Below are 17231 nucleotides of genomic sequence, written 5' to 3' on the forward strand. Positions count from 1 at the left end.
AAAACAACAAGATACCTTCAACAGGGAAAAGTAAAGAATCAAGACGAGAGAGGAGAGGAGAAGACAAAAAAAAGGAAAAATCATTTCTAACTAATAAGGTGTTTCACGGTCGAAAGGCAGCCATGTCACTGAGGGCGAAGAGTGTAAATGTCAGCACTCTATGCCAATTAGGCATAGGGAGTGGAGAAGCAGACAAGAAGGACAAAAGGTACTACCTCCTCCATCTTTTAGAAGGTCTACGGGGAATGGAGCAAGACTGAGTGGAAGATGGCAAGGTGAAAGAGTCAGAAAACAAGAAAATTAGACAATGAGAGGAAATGTTACAACTAAGAACATGGGCAGTCAGGAGGAACACACTGTTGACCACATTCCCCAAACTAGACCAATGTCCATGTCCCTTGTGACCCTTTGGACAATTTTACCTTTGTCTTAGCCAATAGCATTCTTGTCACTTTGATGGTGTCGAACAAGAAGGTGAGAGGGAGACGATGATGAGAGCTGTTGTTTTAGCATGGCCGGGAATCAATGAAGCGAATCAACTGCAACAACTGGCTAAGATTTCACAATGGGCCTGGTCTACTTTAGCTCCATTTTGACCAAAAGTTCCAGGTACTTTGGAACCAGAGGAACTAATCTCAGGAACTAAACTGAGTCACCGTTGTGGCTGCGCTTGAAACGTAGCGTTCACACGAGGAGAAAGCAGCACGGATTTGTCCTGTTGTTCTTTGCATTTACTGCTGCATGAGTCGGGTGTAATGAATGAATGAAAGAAAAGGAGAAATGTAGAGGAGGAAATTTTAACTGAAACGAAGAGTGTCTCCACAGTAAATCGTCTGTTGATTTATTTCTGCTTTAGAACATAACCTCCATGAAACAATGAGAACATAATGTTTTATTTCTCTCATTCATCGGCTTTGTTTTCACTACCGCCGCTTGCTCTCTTATTATTAACTCTCTAGCTCTCTTTCTCGAGTTCTCTTTTAAAATGAGTCGGAACGACAAAACTTAACTTTACGTTCAATGTTAACAAACAATGAGAAATGTCCTCCCCTCATCCTAAATTGGTCATAAATCAACACTAGAGAACTTCCATGTTTTATGAATGAAGTGGTACAATAAGTTGAAGCAGCCACGCCATCCCTGCCAACCCCGCCCCTAAAGTTCCTGTATTTCTGGAAAGGACTACACAACTACAAAAGGGGACTCATATCAGTTGTAAGTAGTAAGCATAGTAGGAAGCATTACTACTACAGTTAAATGTAATTCAAACCATTTGTCAATGACAAATAATAAAAACAAATATGGTTGTTCAACCTTGAACACGTGTGTGGAAAAGTGGATGTGAAAAGTCAAAATATTTAACTATGGAGCCGATTTCAGTCCCAAGACACAGATAAAACAGACAACATAAGCATCATTAAATTACCCCGACAAGACAAACTCTGTGTACATCATCCATAAACTATAAATTATGCAGTTGCAGGAAGGTTACAAAAAGAGGAGAGAGTCATTGCTGTGTCTCAACCGTGACCTAATAACAGCAGTTTGCTCTCACTATCCTCAGGGGGAGTTCTGTTCTATTTGGGGTAAATTCCCTTCGTTCCAAATTACCCGCTACTGCTCAGGAATCATCTTTGACTATTGCAGAGGCATGACGCTAGCTGGATTGTACAGTGTCGCAGGGCTGCGGGGGGTGGGTTGCAAATGTGTGGAAGCTACTGCTGGAAGCTTTTGCAGCTTCTGGAACGTCAAGGGTGAAATCATGACTCAGGATGCTCAGCATGCGTTCTGATGTTTGGCTGTGGTGTTGGGAGAATGTACAGTATTAGGGCTTTTTTTTTTGCATTCAACTGATAAAGTAGAGTGTGTTATTTTGCGGTTAACCTCTGTTTTCAGTGAAATACACTGATGTGCAAGTCCTTGACAAAGTGGACATTATTTTTTGATTAAGCTGTGCACTGGGAGCCTCGCACAAACTATCAACATTTACTATTGTAAGCCTAACAACATTACTCAATCGTGTATGCATAAACATTAAATGGAGGCAGAGGGCTGGGGTAGAGACAGGGACACAGTACAAAAAAAAACAGACAGAAAGAGATAGAGTGAGGGCATACATTTCCTGAAGCAAGAGCATTGAGGATATGGTTGGTTATTGTACAACAATACAAAATCTAATTGCATTTACAGCACTATTGACTGCACAGCAGAACACAAATAAGTCATTACTAAACTGACTTGAACTGCTCCCACATTAAACCTGAATTTCAGCACCAAATTACCTGTAGCGCCATAATAACAAACAGACACTCCATTCATGATAAGTTGCAACCAGACGGGTGCAGGTAAATTTACTTGGACAGCTGTGACAGGCTGCAGCCCATATTCTGATTGTGCAGTCATTAATAAAGAATGTCCTACAAAAAAAATGTGAGCTAAAGCAGCACTTTAACAGCCTGCACAAGGCAGCTACACTGCAACTTAATATGTGCAGTGTTGTGTTTTGGACGAGACAGACGGTCAGACTGGCCCTGCAGACAGAGATGATGTACTGACTATAGTGCTGCATAAAAATTCTCCAGTGTTTCTGAGGACAATCAACTATTGAAAGCAGAGTACAAATCTGCACAGCAAACATTTGATAATTTTGAACATATTGCATCCATATAGAACACAGATCTCCCATTTATATATGTCCTGTGTCAAAATCTTCAGAAGTGATTTCAGGTGGTTTGTACTTCTTGCTCTTGACAACTGCAACCTAAATCTTTCAAAGAAACAGTCTCATTATCTTCTAATATAGGACTGTGTAACTTCTTCCCTACTCCACTCACACTAACAAAAAGTGAGCCAAGTCCCTGCTTTTTCAACAGCAAAACAGCCAAATAGTGTGACAGGGCCAAAAATACTCATCCAGTAGTAAGGAGAGATACTGGCTACCAATCTGCTTTATTCAGCCAACGGTGCACAAGTGAATCATGAGGTGAATGACCCTCCTCGCTTGTCATCTTCTTCCCAAATTTGAGGTCAAAGCATGTCATGCCAGGCTAGGGGCATGCTGAGGGCACACACATGGCCAGACATAAGATTTGGAGGATGGGGACAGAATTGAGGAGGAGGAGGAGGAGGAGGAGGGGCAGGGAAGGAGGGAGGGAGGGGGGGAGATAAAAACAAAGAGAAGAGTAGGAAAAGAGAAACAACTCAGAGGCAAAAATAGAGCAGGAGCAGATGGGTCTGTCTGCTGAAATATTGGCTATCATAAAACTGACTAGTGTCTTGACCAGTATCAAACTTTAAGCAACAATACATTTCAACAATAAAAACTATATAAGAACTAAGTAAAAGTAACCTTTGAAAACTAGAACTATATCAAAATGTATTACGTTTTTTTGTCAACGAATAAAAACTAACAGACAGATGGACAAATTAACCAATTAATGCTTCAATGCAAAGTCTTATTCAACAACCTACATGCATCTGTGGAATCACACTCCTGTAACTAAAATAAGTAAAACAATATCTTCTGTCACCCAAAAATATCTGACCTGGACTACTGTTAATAAGGAAGCATCTGCATTCAGTAAAATTGCCTCTCTGTCAGTCAAAAACTTATAAGAAACAGATTTCTGGACTAAAATCATCTACAAACAATGGACACTGTGTGTGTATGTGTGAACAAATAAACAGTGCTGTCTCCACTAACCTTGCAATATATGAGAACAACATCTGTAACTATGGCAACTGTACACAACAAAGAGGGTGACAGATGTAGCATCAAAATGCTTAGAAGACAGTAAATAAATGACAAAAATCAGACTGTGGAAAACTAGACTAAAGCTAACATAAATCAAATGAGTAAAATTTGACTAGAAGTAAACTATTTTTTTTGTCAAGACAAAAACTAAATCTGGTGCCAAAATTAACACTGACTTCAAGAGTTATATTCCAAGTAATTTGCATACTGAAAATTGCCAGATTCTGTTCTGAAATGCCAGTGAAAATAAACAAACTTGAGTATCCCATTAATAGCACTGCTCAAGCCTCCTTCCACATTATATCCTCCACATTGCTGTTCTGTGAATTGTTTGTTAGCTGTCATCTTCTACTTGTCTGTCTGTCTGTCTTTTGGTCCCACATGTTTTTTGCGTAGTTTTTGGATGACATCACCATCTTTATCTTTTCCATTGTATTTGAGCATCCTGACTTATACTACAGTTGATAATTAGCTGACTAATTGTAACCATGTTACATCACCTTCTTCCATTCCCATATTCTAACACATTTTTCTTGACCTTGATGTTTTGAATGATCTTGTAGATGTGAAATAGAATTGATTATCATATGCAGATACTAGCAACAAAAACCAAACTACTGTATAGCTATTGTTCAAAAATAACAATACATGAAACAATGGCAGCTGGACACCTACAGAAAATATGCAGTGACTTGTTTGTGACAAGACTTGCAGACTTATGCAGAGATTCTCATGTATTTTACATACTTATGAAGATACAGAAATTGTCAAATTCTGCCTACAGACTTTTCAGACCTGTGCAATACTGTGCAATAGTGGCGTATTTACAGAAATGCTAATCAATGAGCAGAGTTCCAGTATAAAAATAAACCTGATAATGTGAAAGTAAAAATAAGAGGGAGACAGAAGAAAGGAGAGATGCGGAGAGATAGACAGGAGCCAGCAGCAGACAGGACAGAGAAAGATGTATAGTGAGGCTAAATCATCTACAAAGTCAGCGCACGTACACACACACACACACACACACACACACACACACACACACACACACACACACACACACACACACACACACACACACACACACACACACACACACACAGGTGGACTGTAGAGAGGTTGGAGGCAGGTAGGCAGGGCCGTATGGAGTAGTGTGGGGATGAGCCATAGTCATTGTGTTGCCTTATATAAGGACAGTGAGTTGACCTCTGTGGTCCAGCAGCACTATCCTTAACCCTACTTAAACCACATACGCACACAGATACATTACAATGCATGAGGAGACACACACACACAACACTTGAGACTCCATGCATGTGCATCGTCTAAGCAGATACACACAAACATATCCAAACACACAGAGTATAAGCGAGTGAGTGGGTGTTAAGAGTGAGTCACTGAGTAGCACCGACATCTCTCCCCACTCGTGTTTACGCTGGGCTTGTCCTGCTGCACACGAGAGAGAGAAAATGGAGAAAGAGTGCAAAAAAAAAAAAAAAGAGGGGTAAAGAGAAACGAAGGAGGATGAGAGAGAGAGAGAGAGAGAGAGAGAGAGAGAGAGAGAGAAGAAAAAAAGCTGACTCCAACTCTCGAGCTGAAAATAACTCGCATCTGAAGATATGCCACAACAGTAACACCGGGGAGGAGTGGAACCAAAATGAGAGAGAAAGAAGGGAGGTGAGAAAAGAAGAAAATCATGTATGTTGTGGTGCAGCCAGACACTTATTGGTTCACCAATCTGTCAGTCTGAACACAATTAGTATAGTCATGAGAGAGGGGGTGTTAGGAGACTAAAAGCAACCAAAAAGGAGAGGGGAGGAGGAGGAGGAGAGGGGTTTGATAGGAACTGTCACAGTTCATCAGTGCACTGGTACATCGCATCTGGCCTCAGTACCCCCCGAACAAGTACACACATCCAGACACACCCACACACAAACATGGATTGCCTTGCTTGCAGAATGTACGGTCAAACAGTGCACAGACACATCCAGACAGACAGAGATAATAATGACAACTGGCACAAGAAAATCCCTACAGACCTCTACAGAATACATCGCACTCAACACATTTGACACAATACCAAAAAAGTTTGTTTCTATAAAGATTTCCAGGGAGGTTCATAGATAGTGCTAACATGCACACATCTGCCATGTCTCTATCTACAAAACTTACAGTACATGTCTCTGCAAATCCATGTTTGTGGACAAGCTGACGCCAATTTCCAAGTTGTTTCCTAACATAGACTAATGCAGCTTAACCAAGCGTGTGTGTGCGTGTGTAAGCTGTGCTGCAAACTGTGACTATGTGTCTGTCTGCTGCACTGTAAGCAAGAAGCCAGCTCACTCGTGACAGTGTTAGCCAACATGATGTCAGTGTGTGTAGAGCTTCTGGCTGAGAGATACCTGCTGTGACCTCTCACTCACTTGACCTAAAACTAAGAATCAACACTGCTGCTTACAAGCCTCCCTAAAATCGGACTTTTTCAGTTTGTGCGTGTCGTCGCTGCACGTAAAGTACGTTTCTGACACGTGCACTGACGCATTTTATTTAGGTAAGATGGACAAAACTGAAAGTGAGGAGTTCATTTGCAAAAAACAATAAATGCCATCCTTTAAAAAAAGAAATGAATGACTGTCGTGAGTTATTCTTCACACGTAGCACATTCTGAACCCTAAATACGTTTTGTTTGTCCGTTGTCAAAGCGTCGCAAGTTAATGATTTACAGCAGAAAACGTTAAACGCCAGCGCTGTTCTTGAACAGAACCCAATAAATCCATTCAACGAATCAGCACACAGTATTCAAGTCAGGTGATGCAATATAGCGACTATGTTCTGCTGGAGATGTGCCGTCTGAAAGCGAATTTCGGTGTATCTTCAGCTCAGAGTCATCTTTAAAGATGGATCATTTGGACGAAACTGAAGAGTCTGATGTTTTTCTCCTTCAGTGAAATAAAACAGAATTATACTGAATCCAGAAAGTACTGAAATATTAACCACTGAAATATTAAAAACCGTGAAATACTAGACTGTGAAACACTGAGTAGCACTAAATACTGAATTAAACTGAACACTGTGAAATATTGAGTAATAATATGTTTTCCAGTTTAGTACAGTTCACAAAGAATTGATTGTGGACTAAAAACTGAGGCAAACTTTAGGCCCCATGAGTCGGTTCTACAATGAGCTCGTCTGATGCACCACTGTGGTGTTTGATAACACTCAGCAGGTTAAAGAATTGGCATATTCATGCTCAGTGGTTTTGTAGTCTGGCAGGGTTTTCTAAAGTATAATAACATTACCTGTATTGTGTTGAGTTTTACTTTTTTTTACTTAATCAAAACAACCCAACTGCAGTTTGATTGATATTACCTGGAATGCACAATCAAAAAAACCTGATTTATGCAAATGACTAAAGATGGGAATATCTGATTTGCAAATGAACTCTTCAAGTGTAAAAGAGTGCAGACAAGGCACGAAATTAAGCTCCCACGCTCACCTGAGGTAACAGCTCGCTCACCTAATTTGGTGATCAGACACCTCCAAAACAAAACAAGCCCAGCTGCCAAATGAGATTCGACATACACTTCTCAATCCCATGCATGCATAAAAAATATTTAGTTAAGATATCAGAGGAATTTCAATGCTCTGTCAGTTTCCTTTATTCTACCTTACAGTCCAAGGGCTCATCACAGCCTCAGCGAACCTATCGCAACTCTGCATTGCTGCCATAGCGACAACACGCGAAGCTGAGCCAACAGCATTACAGACAGGCAGCTCTTTAGCTCAAAGACAGAAATAAAAAAAAGCTAAAAAACAGCACCAGCAGCAGCAGCACCATGAACCTTATCAAAACACAAAATGTAGCAACACCACCTCCGTATAGAGACTGTACTCCAGCAGTTGCAAGAAGGCCCCTCCTGCCGGTAGGAAGCACAGGCTATGATACAGATATCTTAAAACTGTGATTCAAGAAAATGTAAAATTGCTCTGCTTATAAAACATGATAAATGTAACTGAATACTGCTTGGTGTTGACTACATTTTATTCAAATGACCTCATGTTGTTAGTAATGTCATTTATACATTTAACGATCGATGACAAAATAGAATAATAACGATAAAATCAACACAAAAAACATTATCTGCCTCCTTCAAACACATAACATTACCCTTATTTAAGGATATTTTATGCAAGCTAGTAAAAATTTTAGTCTACCAGGCCAGTGAGCTGGTACTCAGAACGTCTGTTTATAGACAAACATGAAAAATCAAACACACAACCACACAAATTAAATATGCATAAAGTGCACTCTGCCAATATAACACATATACAATACACACAAACATACACATCTGGGCTCACTCTCCCAGGCTTCCTGCAACATATAACTGTGTAATGAAGCACGAAACACATACTGTTGAAGCACCTGGTGCAGGGAAAGACAGAGGGACGGAGACTAAAGACAGGCACTAAAAGATAGAAAGTGGTGGATATAGGAGGAGGGGAGAGAAAGACTACAGTGGGGAATCAAAAGTTAAAGGAATACAAAAGGAGGAGGAAGTGAAAGGAAGCAGAAGAAGTGGGAAAGTAAAATCAGGAAAAGTAAAATAAGTGAATGAGAGCAGACCAGGCCAGAAAACGAGTTGGGAGCAAAAGCTGTGCGATGCAAGGGACAAGAGAGAGGTTGTTACAACCACAGAAAGCCAAGGAGGATAAACACACTCAAAGGGCAACGGTGCAGGTCAAGAATCTGACCACAGTGTGCACACCCAGAGGGAAAGGAAAGCAGGAAAAAGTGACTGTGGAAGAGGAAGGGAGAGCAGGAGAGAACAGAAGGAAGAAGGGAGGCAGGCAAAGATACAAAGCAGTCTCTTAATGATTCAAGGCACTAAGGACACAGGGGTAGGAGAGAGGAGAGAGGATGATGATTTTCCGAGGAGGACAGGGTAGAAAGCAAAACTAAACTAGACTATGATAAAGAGGAAACGATTGATAAGAGTAAACTATAAAATGAAAAACAAGCGGAAAGAGGGATTCAATGAAAACAAATCAAAAAATAATCAAAAAGGCAAAAATAAAGGACTGTCCAGGACATTCTGCAATCTGACTTTTATGACTGTTTTCCAGACAGAAGCACAACACCTCCCTCTGTCTCATACCTTTTTAGAACAGGGAAATGTGAAACATGACTTGCTTATGAATGGATATTACCCTAAGCAGTGTGTTGATTAGAGGAACGGCTGTCAAACAGCCTCAGACATGTTAAACAAAGGGAGACAAGGGTTTAATTTGAAACATGTAATTCTCCCTCTGACAAAAACAAATCACTATTGTTGTGACACTAAAACTTTCTAATTAATGGGAGTGACATTTTGAGGCATCTTGAGCCCTTTATTTACAAAATAATAACATTTTACAGGACTCAGACATCAATAATAATTGAAAAATAATAACTGATCATCTTTTTTTTTCCTCCCAAAAATAAGCACATGATGTTGAGAAATGAAATGAAACCTTGCAGAAGAGTAAGCAAGGCACGCTTTAATTGTACTGTGATGAAAAAAGGGCTTTAATGTATGTTACACACAGCACCAGAGCTGAAAATTAAGCTGAATTATTAAAATCAAAGGATTAATGGAAAAAAAAATGCTCTACATCCTTTGAACAACAGGAGGTGAGTGACTGTGACATCCAGCGCAGTAGACTTCTGTGTCTCAGTGTCACTGCATACACGCTTTTTTTAAATTTTAAATCAGACAGTGCCTCGTGGATAAATGTACATCTCTTCTGTTGCGACTAGGTGAAGCGTGTGTAAGCTTGTATACGTGAGTGTGTGTTTTCACAGTCTTAAAGAGATTCTAAGGAAAAAGGGGGGGAGTGTGGAGGAGAAGGAAAAAACAAAAAGAAAGAAAAAAAAAAAAATCGATCTGCCTCACTCTGCAATGCTGCAACCACTGGGTGTGTGCGAGTGTCTTGCTGTGTTTGTGCCCCAATTGCAGGGGCGCCACCAAGTGGTCGAAATTATTCCCACGGTCATTTAGACAGAGAAGACTGATATGTAAGGAAAGAGAAGAAGGCATGAGATGGATAAATACTCAGGAATTTGAGGAAGGACGTGTAAACAGCTTGTGTTTGACTTAAAATGAAAAAAATAAATCAACTCTGTCAAGACACTCGAAACAGCAGTGACACTGGCCGCTTCTGTGGCGCTTCTAATTAATTCGCTGGCGATGCAAGACCACACACTCTCCCACATAGGACCATATTCAGCCACTTATTCACACACACACACACACACACACACACACACAAGTATCTACTCACTCTGTACTAAGCTGTGTACAGACATACAACCAGACAGAAACACAGGTTTGTTTGTACCTCTCCCTCAATTCTTGGGGGCCGGATGCTGGACAGGTGGATGGTCTTGTATTCTCCAGAGTTCAGCTTGACCACCATGGCATCAGCGTTGACCACCTGCATCACCTACAAGGATAGAAGACAAGAGGAGGGAGTGATTAAAATAAAGACAGAAGGATAAAAATGTCCAGAATATGATCTGGTACAAAAATAGAAGACATGAAACCTAACTTAGTTAGAAATTAATTTAAGGCTTCACAAAACCTGTATGTCCTTGTGGAAGAAACAAACAAACAAAAAAAAGATAACCCTTACAGGATGGAGGAGTGTTGGAGCAAAAAGACTGGCATTGAAATTTGAGGAGTGAGCAGGTAGACTCACAGAAAGATGGGAAGTGAAGGAGCAGGTAAAAGATAAATGGAGAGGAAGAGATCTATTCAAAGACGGAAGGAGAGTGACAGTGCATATTGTGTGCTATCACGAGCAGAAGGCACTGAGAGCGAGGTAAGAAAAAGAGAGAGATCCTTGAGTGACTAAGTAAGCGAGCTAAGTCGTCCCAGCAGGCCAGCGAGGTTTGGAGGACAGAGCGAGGACGTTTTGCTATCTGGGGGATTGGCACCAGGAGGGAGGGGAGGGAGAAAGATGAAGAAAAGAAGACTGGTAGAGCATTACACAGCCTTCAGCCAAACAATTGGCAAGAAGTATTTTGTACTAGCGACCTTTACAAGTGTAACTAAAGACACAGGCTCATTTATGTTTGACATTTAAATGTTATTTCTCCATGCACCGAAGGTAGCAACCACAGTTTATAGCAGGTACACTTCAGAAATTATGCGTGGATGTTCAAAGCTACAGCTGTTACATTTTCCAAAGCTGGTTCAGGAAGTAGCATCAGTCCAGTATGAATGGCGGCTTTGGCTGAAGAATACTGGGATATCGGGATCTGGGGACTACTTTCTTAGTCTCAGAGGGATTTAAACTCGTCATTTAAAGCCATGGATAATAATGAAGTGTGGAATAAATATTTGTAATTTAATCTCATCTATGTATGTGCCTTTCTATATGTCTGTGCCCTCCAAAGTAAGAAGACAGATTGGGGGTATGATGTGACTGAGATGGAGGAGGTATCCAAACCCAGAGCCTTTAAGTAGGCCGCTTGCAAGAGACGGAGAAATCAATCGCGCTACACATGTTGCTACCCACACGTGCGTTAAATGGCCTCCTCATCACTCAAACAGTAGTTCATATGTAGGCTGTGCTCAAGCTGAAGTCCTAAAACTGAGCAGGTCTGAACCATGTATCAAGCACAATTTGAACCATGTGGGTGTTTGTGTTCCTGACTGTGTGGTGGAAAAACAAAAAGACCAAAAAATTCTTTTGAGTTATTAAGACAAAGTTGTTTGTGATAGCATGTATGGCAGATACAAATCTAGGTGTTATTAGGCTCTTTGGGAGATTCATTATTCCATGAAAATAAATCAGATTGCCATCGCATTTGCCACCAGAGAACAGAAATTAGACCAGCCCACATGCTAAAAAGGCTGCCCACAACAGCAGCCAAAATACATCATATACTAATCACTGAGCTGAGTGGGAGAGATACAGAGACATTGGGAGCAAGAGGGAGAGAGACGGCGAGGGGGAGAGGTGTAATGAGTAAGTGCGAGGGGGAGCGTGCATGCGCACGGAGACATGTACACATGCGCGCGCGCACCAGCCTACACGAATTCACACTGTAACAAGGTCATTTTGTGGCCTGCCCAAGTAAATAAAGTGCAACAGAGAATGTGGCAGGAGCAGAAGAAAATGGCTCAGCATTTACTGGCTAATTATCAGCCGGAGAAGGCGAGATGCGAGAGGCGAAGGAAGACAGATCAAAACACACCAAGATAGAGGAACGGAAAGATGGAGCGAGCCAGAAAGACAAGAGTGTAATCTCAGAGCAAATTTCACAAGAACAGAGATGGAGAATAGATAGAAAAATAGAGCAAAAAGTCTTTGCAAAGTAGCTGCCATGAGGGTCAAGCAGGCAGGCAGAGAAGACAAATAGGCGGGCAGCATGACTCACTGGTCTAATCTGACGCTTGAGAGGTGTGGATCTACTGCCACCCTCTGACCATGGCTGACATGACATCTGCAGTGGCCAAGATCAGTCATAGTGCAAGGAGGAACTTGGCTACTGTCAGGGAATGTGTCGGTTGTCAGTCAGATCCATTAAGGTGGTTTTAACCACAGGGCCAAGCGCAGGCTTAGCCAGGACTTACTCATTACTCATGTCACATCATCTCCCTCAAAAGCAACACCTATGGCAGTGTTTCATATTCGTCTTGCTGCCAGTGGAGATGATTTGTCACCCAAATGATATAGTTTTACAAACAGGTTTTTGATGCCATGATAAACAATTTGAGTTGACTTCTAGCCCTTCAAGGCTGCTGGAAAAAAAAAGTGGCTTAGTACGTAATACTTTAGGAGGACATTATGCTGGGACAGGTAGCGATAATCTACAGAGACCTTTTCACCTAATCGCTGTTCCTCTTGATTGATGTTAACTGGGGCACGAATAAATATACCCTACTCTCATCAACTTTACCCTAAAGTGACTTTTTAATTTGTCAAAAGAAGCTGCTTGACCTTGTATCCATTCTGTCTGACTTATTTAAACTGGGACAGATACGAACAGCCAAAGGAGGCCCTCATGGCATCTCTTTCCCTCTTTACCAATGTTAAAATTTAGTAATTATCTAACGAGACGTTCAATTGCTCCTGTGCACCAATGAATTAAAGAGTACTCCTCTTCACTTACTCCCAACCCAGAAAAAGCCCAGAAAAAGCATTTACCAGAATATACAGGAAGTGCTACACTTCTCAGGACAGAGACAGAGGACAGAATCATATAAATCAAGACTAAAAGCGTAAATTATTATTGACTTTCCCCAAACATCATCATACAACTGTAAAATTGTATTATTTTTGAAATCAGCTTCACAAAAACATACTACTGAAGAAGACAATAGTTAACACTATTACTCTTCATATAATACAAACCACTTATTTAAATATGATTTTCTTATGGATTTGGTGAACCTGAAAGCAACAGTGGCAGTGTCCCTGACAATCTAGTGATGAAAGGTTGGTAAAAGGGGGTTTACACGACGTCACTCTTTATCCATCACCTCGAAGGTGGATGGTTACCCAGAGGAGGGGAGGGCATGGGAAAGGAAAGGAGGGGAGAGGAAGACTATTGGGACATGGCCTATATCCGCTTCTCCAATCCCAGTAGAGATGGGAAGAAAAGAGGCGAGGCAAAGAGGAAGATGCGTCAGCAAGATTGACTAGTGAGGATTGGAACTACGCTGCCTCTCCACTCTATCCATCACTCAGGTAATAAGAAGTGAAAAGTAGAGTGGACGAGAACAGTGGAGGAGTGTATGATGATGGGGTTGATGGATAGATGTGTCCCTGAGAGAGTTGGGAGCATTGCCTTATTAGGTGCCGACACATGTCACGGGAACGGGACAATGACAGGCCTGAGTAACCTTAGTCTGTCCAATATGAACTTAGCTTTAAAAAACAGCTTGACCAGTTGCAGGGGTCAGCATGACATTTCCCCCGTCACAACTGTCAGCCACTTGTAACAAAGTTTTTAGGGTCACGTGGTCCTAACGCCATTGCAGAGGCCTTTCACCCCATGATCCAAGCCATCTTAGATCCCCAGCCTACATTCTCCTGCTCATGAATAAATCTTTTGGCCCAGGCGTAGTGTCTCAGGATCGGCCGATGGCTTTCTAATCCCTAAACAAACCGACTAACTGAGCAGCAGCTGGCAGGGAGCAAACCCCCCCCCCCCACCCGTGGCTCTTTTGAGGGAGAGCAGTAGCAGGCGAAAAAAGAGGAAAAGGAGGACAGTGATGAATCCTACAGAGATCAAAAAGTGCATCAAGGTTTAACTGGGGGCATCAGCAGGGCAGGCGATGCTAGAAAGAGGACACACATAGTCCCATGGATCATGATTAGATGGGGTTTTTTTCTGACTTCTCATGTCTTTTCATCCTTCCCTTCACTCTCTCTATACATCTCAACACAAACACAGACTTTCTTTCAATTTCTTCTTTAACCCCATACTGCTTTTTTTTTTTCCCCCCATATTTATTCCTTTTTTGTGCACACCCTCCTGAGCTCACCACCAATGTTCCCTCACTCCCTCACTGCCCACATCCAACCCTCTTTTATTGAGGGGGGTTCAGAGAGATCTGAGAGCAGCTCACACTGATAATATAAATGTTTTATCCTTTCTGTAGCCTCTTCCCTCTGACTCAGGAAAAAATATACATACACATAGTTTCTTTTCGCGCCTTCTTTATGCGTGTGCAGTTTATCAAATTCATTCTGTAAGCAGATTGCCAAAGCAACACCTTTTATGTAACACTCGGGCTGGCCATGAATTTTTCAGGATCTTAAAAATTCGGGGGTCTGGAGGGAGCAAACGCAGACAAAAGACAAACTTTAGGGATATTAAACTTTTTTTTTTCTACGTTCCTAGAGAAAAATATGTCAACTGAAGGGAAGGGTGGGATACAGCCCATCAAAATGCACACCGAGGGGACCGAATTTAAAGCTGATGCTTTTAGGCTGGAGTTGCTTTACTACGTTAAAACCACACCTTGAAACCTGTAATATGTCATCTCATAGTGACAATGAGGTTAGACTGTATTATCAAAATGTATGGAGGAGTCCATCTCACTTGATTTGAACTAATGTGTGCTGACAACTAGGAGGGAGTGCATTCCCTTGTACTTGATATTAAGGACACTTCTTTTCCCCTGAGATCCTGGCCAATAACCTCCAAAGCTAATATCTCTAGTTCTTGGCTTTTGGGGGTCGTTCTGTGCCACTGCAACAGCATACGCCAGCGATTTGGCCCTAACTTGACTAGGGAGAGCTTCAAGGTTGCTCTTAAGCATTCTTTCTTGTACCTTTCATGAAGGATTTTTATTTTTTTTATTTTTTTTTATTCAGTGGGGGTTGCAAATGTGAAAATAAGAGGTGTGAGGAGGATATAATTCGTTAGAAGCCTCAAAGTGGCTCTGCTTTTGCTGCAGTGCTAGGAGAAAATTGGAAATGCCGCAGTAGACATCAAGTGGTGGAAGCGAGGGAAACAGCCAGCCCCCTTAGCACTGAAGCCAAGTCTTATTCATGCTATGTAATGTCTGCATGTCATGCTGAAAGTTTTATACCTTACTCCTGCTTTTTCTGAGTAACATTCAAAGATAAGTCAGGACTTTCAATAGAAGCAAGATGATCCTAATCGATAACCGTTACGTTAGGGGCCACGGAAAGATTGACAAAAAGAGAAGAATAAGCAGAGACAAATCCTTCACCAATGGGACACAGTATATAAAAGCCACTTAAGGATCTCACCTTGGCTACAAATTGTCTGTCCTTCTGGTCCAGGTTGGCTGTGGGTGCCACGTAGTCCTTCCAGATGCGGACCCTGCGCTCTTTAGCAGATCTGGCCAAGAACAAAATCACATCATCATCATCAGTGCTAGTCTTCAGCGTCAACCAGATATTAGGACATAAAGGGTTTAATCAAGTGAAAAAAATATCCACTTGGCTGGAAAAAAAGCTACAAAAGCTCATTAAAGAGAGAAAAATCCAGTATGATTAGCCCATAGTCATTGCTGTGATGACTGTAAAGAATATCATTGCACCATAATGGAGTGAGACTACTCATCTCAAGTAGTGGTAGAGTTAATCAGTATACTTGTGCATATGTCTATTCACTTTGCAATTATTTTCAATACCTCAAGAATCTGCATGTAATTTATAATTATTATGTCTTACAATTAAATCACCAGTGGTTTGCAGAACCAAATCTACAGTAAATAAGTTTCTGTTACTGTCAACTGAACAACAGCTGAATCAAATAAAGTATGACAGGACAGTTTGTCTTCCACCAAATAAAATGCTTAATGTTATGTTTATTGGGAATCAACAACAGAACTTTTTAATTAATTTTCCTGTGCTGTTCTAAGTATCTTCATGATCTATGCGCTACCCAACAGTTTTGAAAAACATCTGACCAACATAGAAAAACAGGCTTCCGTTCAACAATGTTTTCTGTGCACAACTAATTGCTCTGCGTTTGTACAGTTGTGTACCGTTCAGCAGCTCGGAGTTTCTCAGCTCCCTGGGTGTAGACAGCCATGGACCAGTCCACACAGCGGGCAAAGCCTTCCTTTAGCAGGAGTTCTGTTATGTTACCATTCTGAAACACGGGGAAAAACATGAGCACGGTTAACAAGACAGAACTCTTAATGTCAGTACCACCACCAGGTGTCTGCTCATGTGTCTTACCGGGTGAAGGATGGTGCCCAGTATGATCTGGTTAGGGCAGCTCTCCAGGATGATCTGAACATCTCTCTGCAGAAGACGGGATTCTGTGAAGAATTTGGCCTCTGCTGCGAACGACTCTGGTGTCTCTGTGCCATCTGCTTCCCGTTTGAATGTTGGACACTGGAGACACAGAGAACTCACGATTACAAAATAATAGTCACACCTTAAGCCACAGGTATTTTTGCAAGCATTTGAAAATATGTCAAAAAGTGTTAAATGTGATTGATTACATCACTCTCACAAGACAGGCGCACATTTGTTCTACTGCAATTCCCAGTATTTTAAGCAGGGCATTCTTTGGATATACTTTTCTGTGTACTACTGTTATCCTCTTTTAACCTGTCACCTTGCTGCACATGCTATCTGTATTCTCCTTTTGAGTGTGGTAAAAAAAAAAAACCCAGAGATATAAACACAAAAGGCGCGACTAGCAGACAAGCCTTTGAACAACGAAACAAAGAACACCTTGAAATGGATGTAATATCTTCAAGTGGGAGATGAAAAAGATTAGTTATCTTGAGTGGTCCATCGGCAAAGCTGGGCTTGGTGAAAAAGACTGATGGGGAAATTTAGTGGAGCGGATATGACACTGCTACAATAAACACAGACTTTAAAGGTGTGACAAAAATGTGCTGTTCCTCTTTTAATGTCTTTTTTTTATATATATTTTTACTACCAAGACTGAACTGTCTACCTTAGAATACTTTAAATAGTTTTTGTG

General features: G+C 41.3%; 1 protein-coding gene across 2 annotated transcripts in view; it reads right to left on the reverse strand.

Moving 5' to 3' along the window:
• snd1 (staphylococcal nuclease and tudor domain containing 1) overlaps window positions 1-17231 on the reverse strand; it is a 180304-nt gene that overhangs the window by 148204 nt on the left and 14869 nt on the right. For both annotated transcript variants that reach the window (XM_044343639.1, XM_044343640.1), the window contains 4 exons: window positions 16472-16630; window positions 16276-16382; window positions 15533-15623; window positions 10136-10240 (listed from right to left, as the gene is read on the reverse strand). In XM_044343639.1, coding sequence (XP_044199574.1) covers window positions 10136-10240; window positions 15533-15623; window positions 16276-16382; window positions 16472-16630 — 462 coding nt within the window. The remainder of the gene's footprint in view (window positions 1-10135; window positions 10241-15532; window positions 15624-16275; window positions 16383-16471; window positions 16631-17231) is intronic.

The sequence above is a fragment of the Thunnus albacares genome, chromosome 23, assembly GCF_914725855.1.
Source record: "Thunnus albacares chromosome 23, fThuAlb1.1, whole genome shotgun sequence".
Taxonomy (NCBI): domain Eukaryota; kingdom Metazoa; phylum Chordata; class Actinopteri; order Scombriformes; family Scombridae; genus Thunnus; species Thunnus albacares.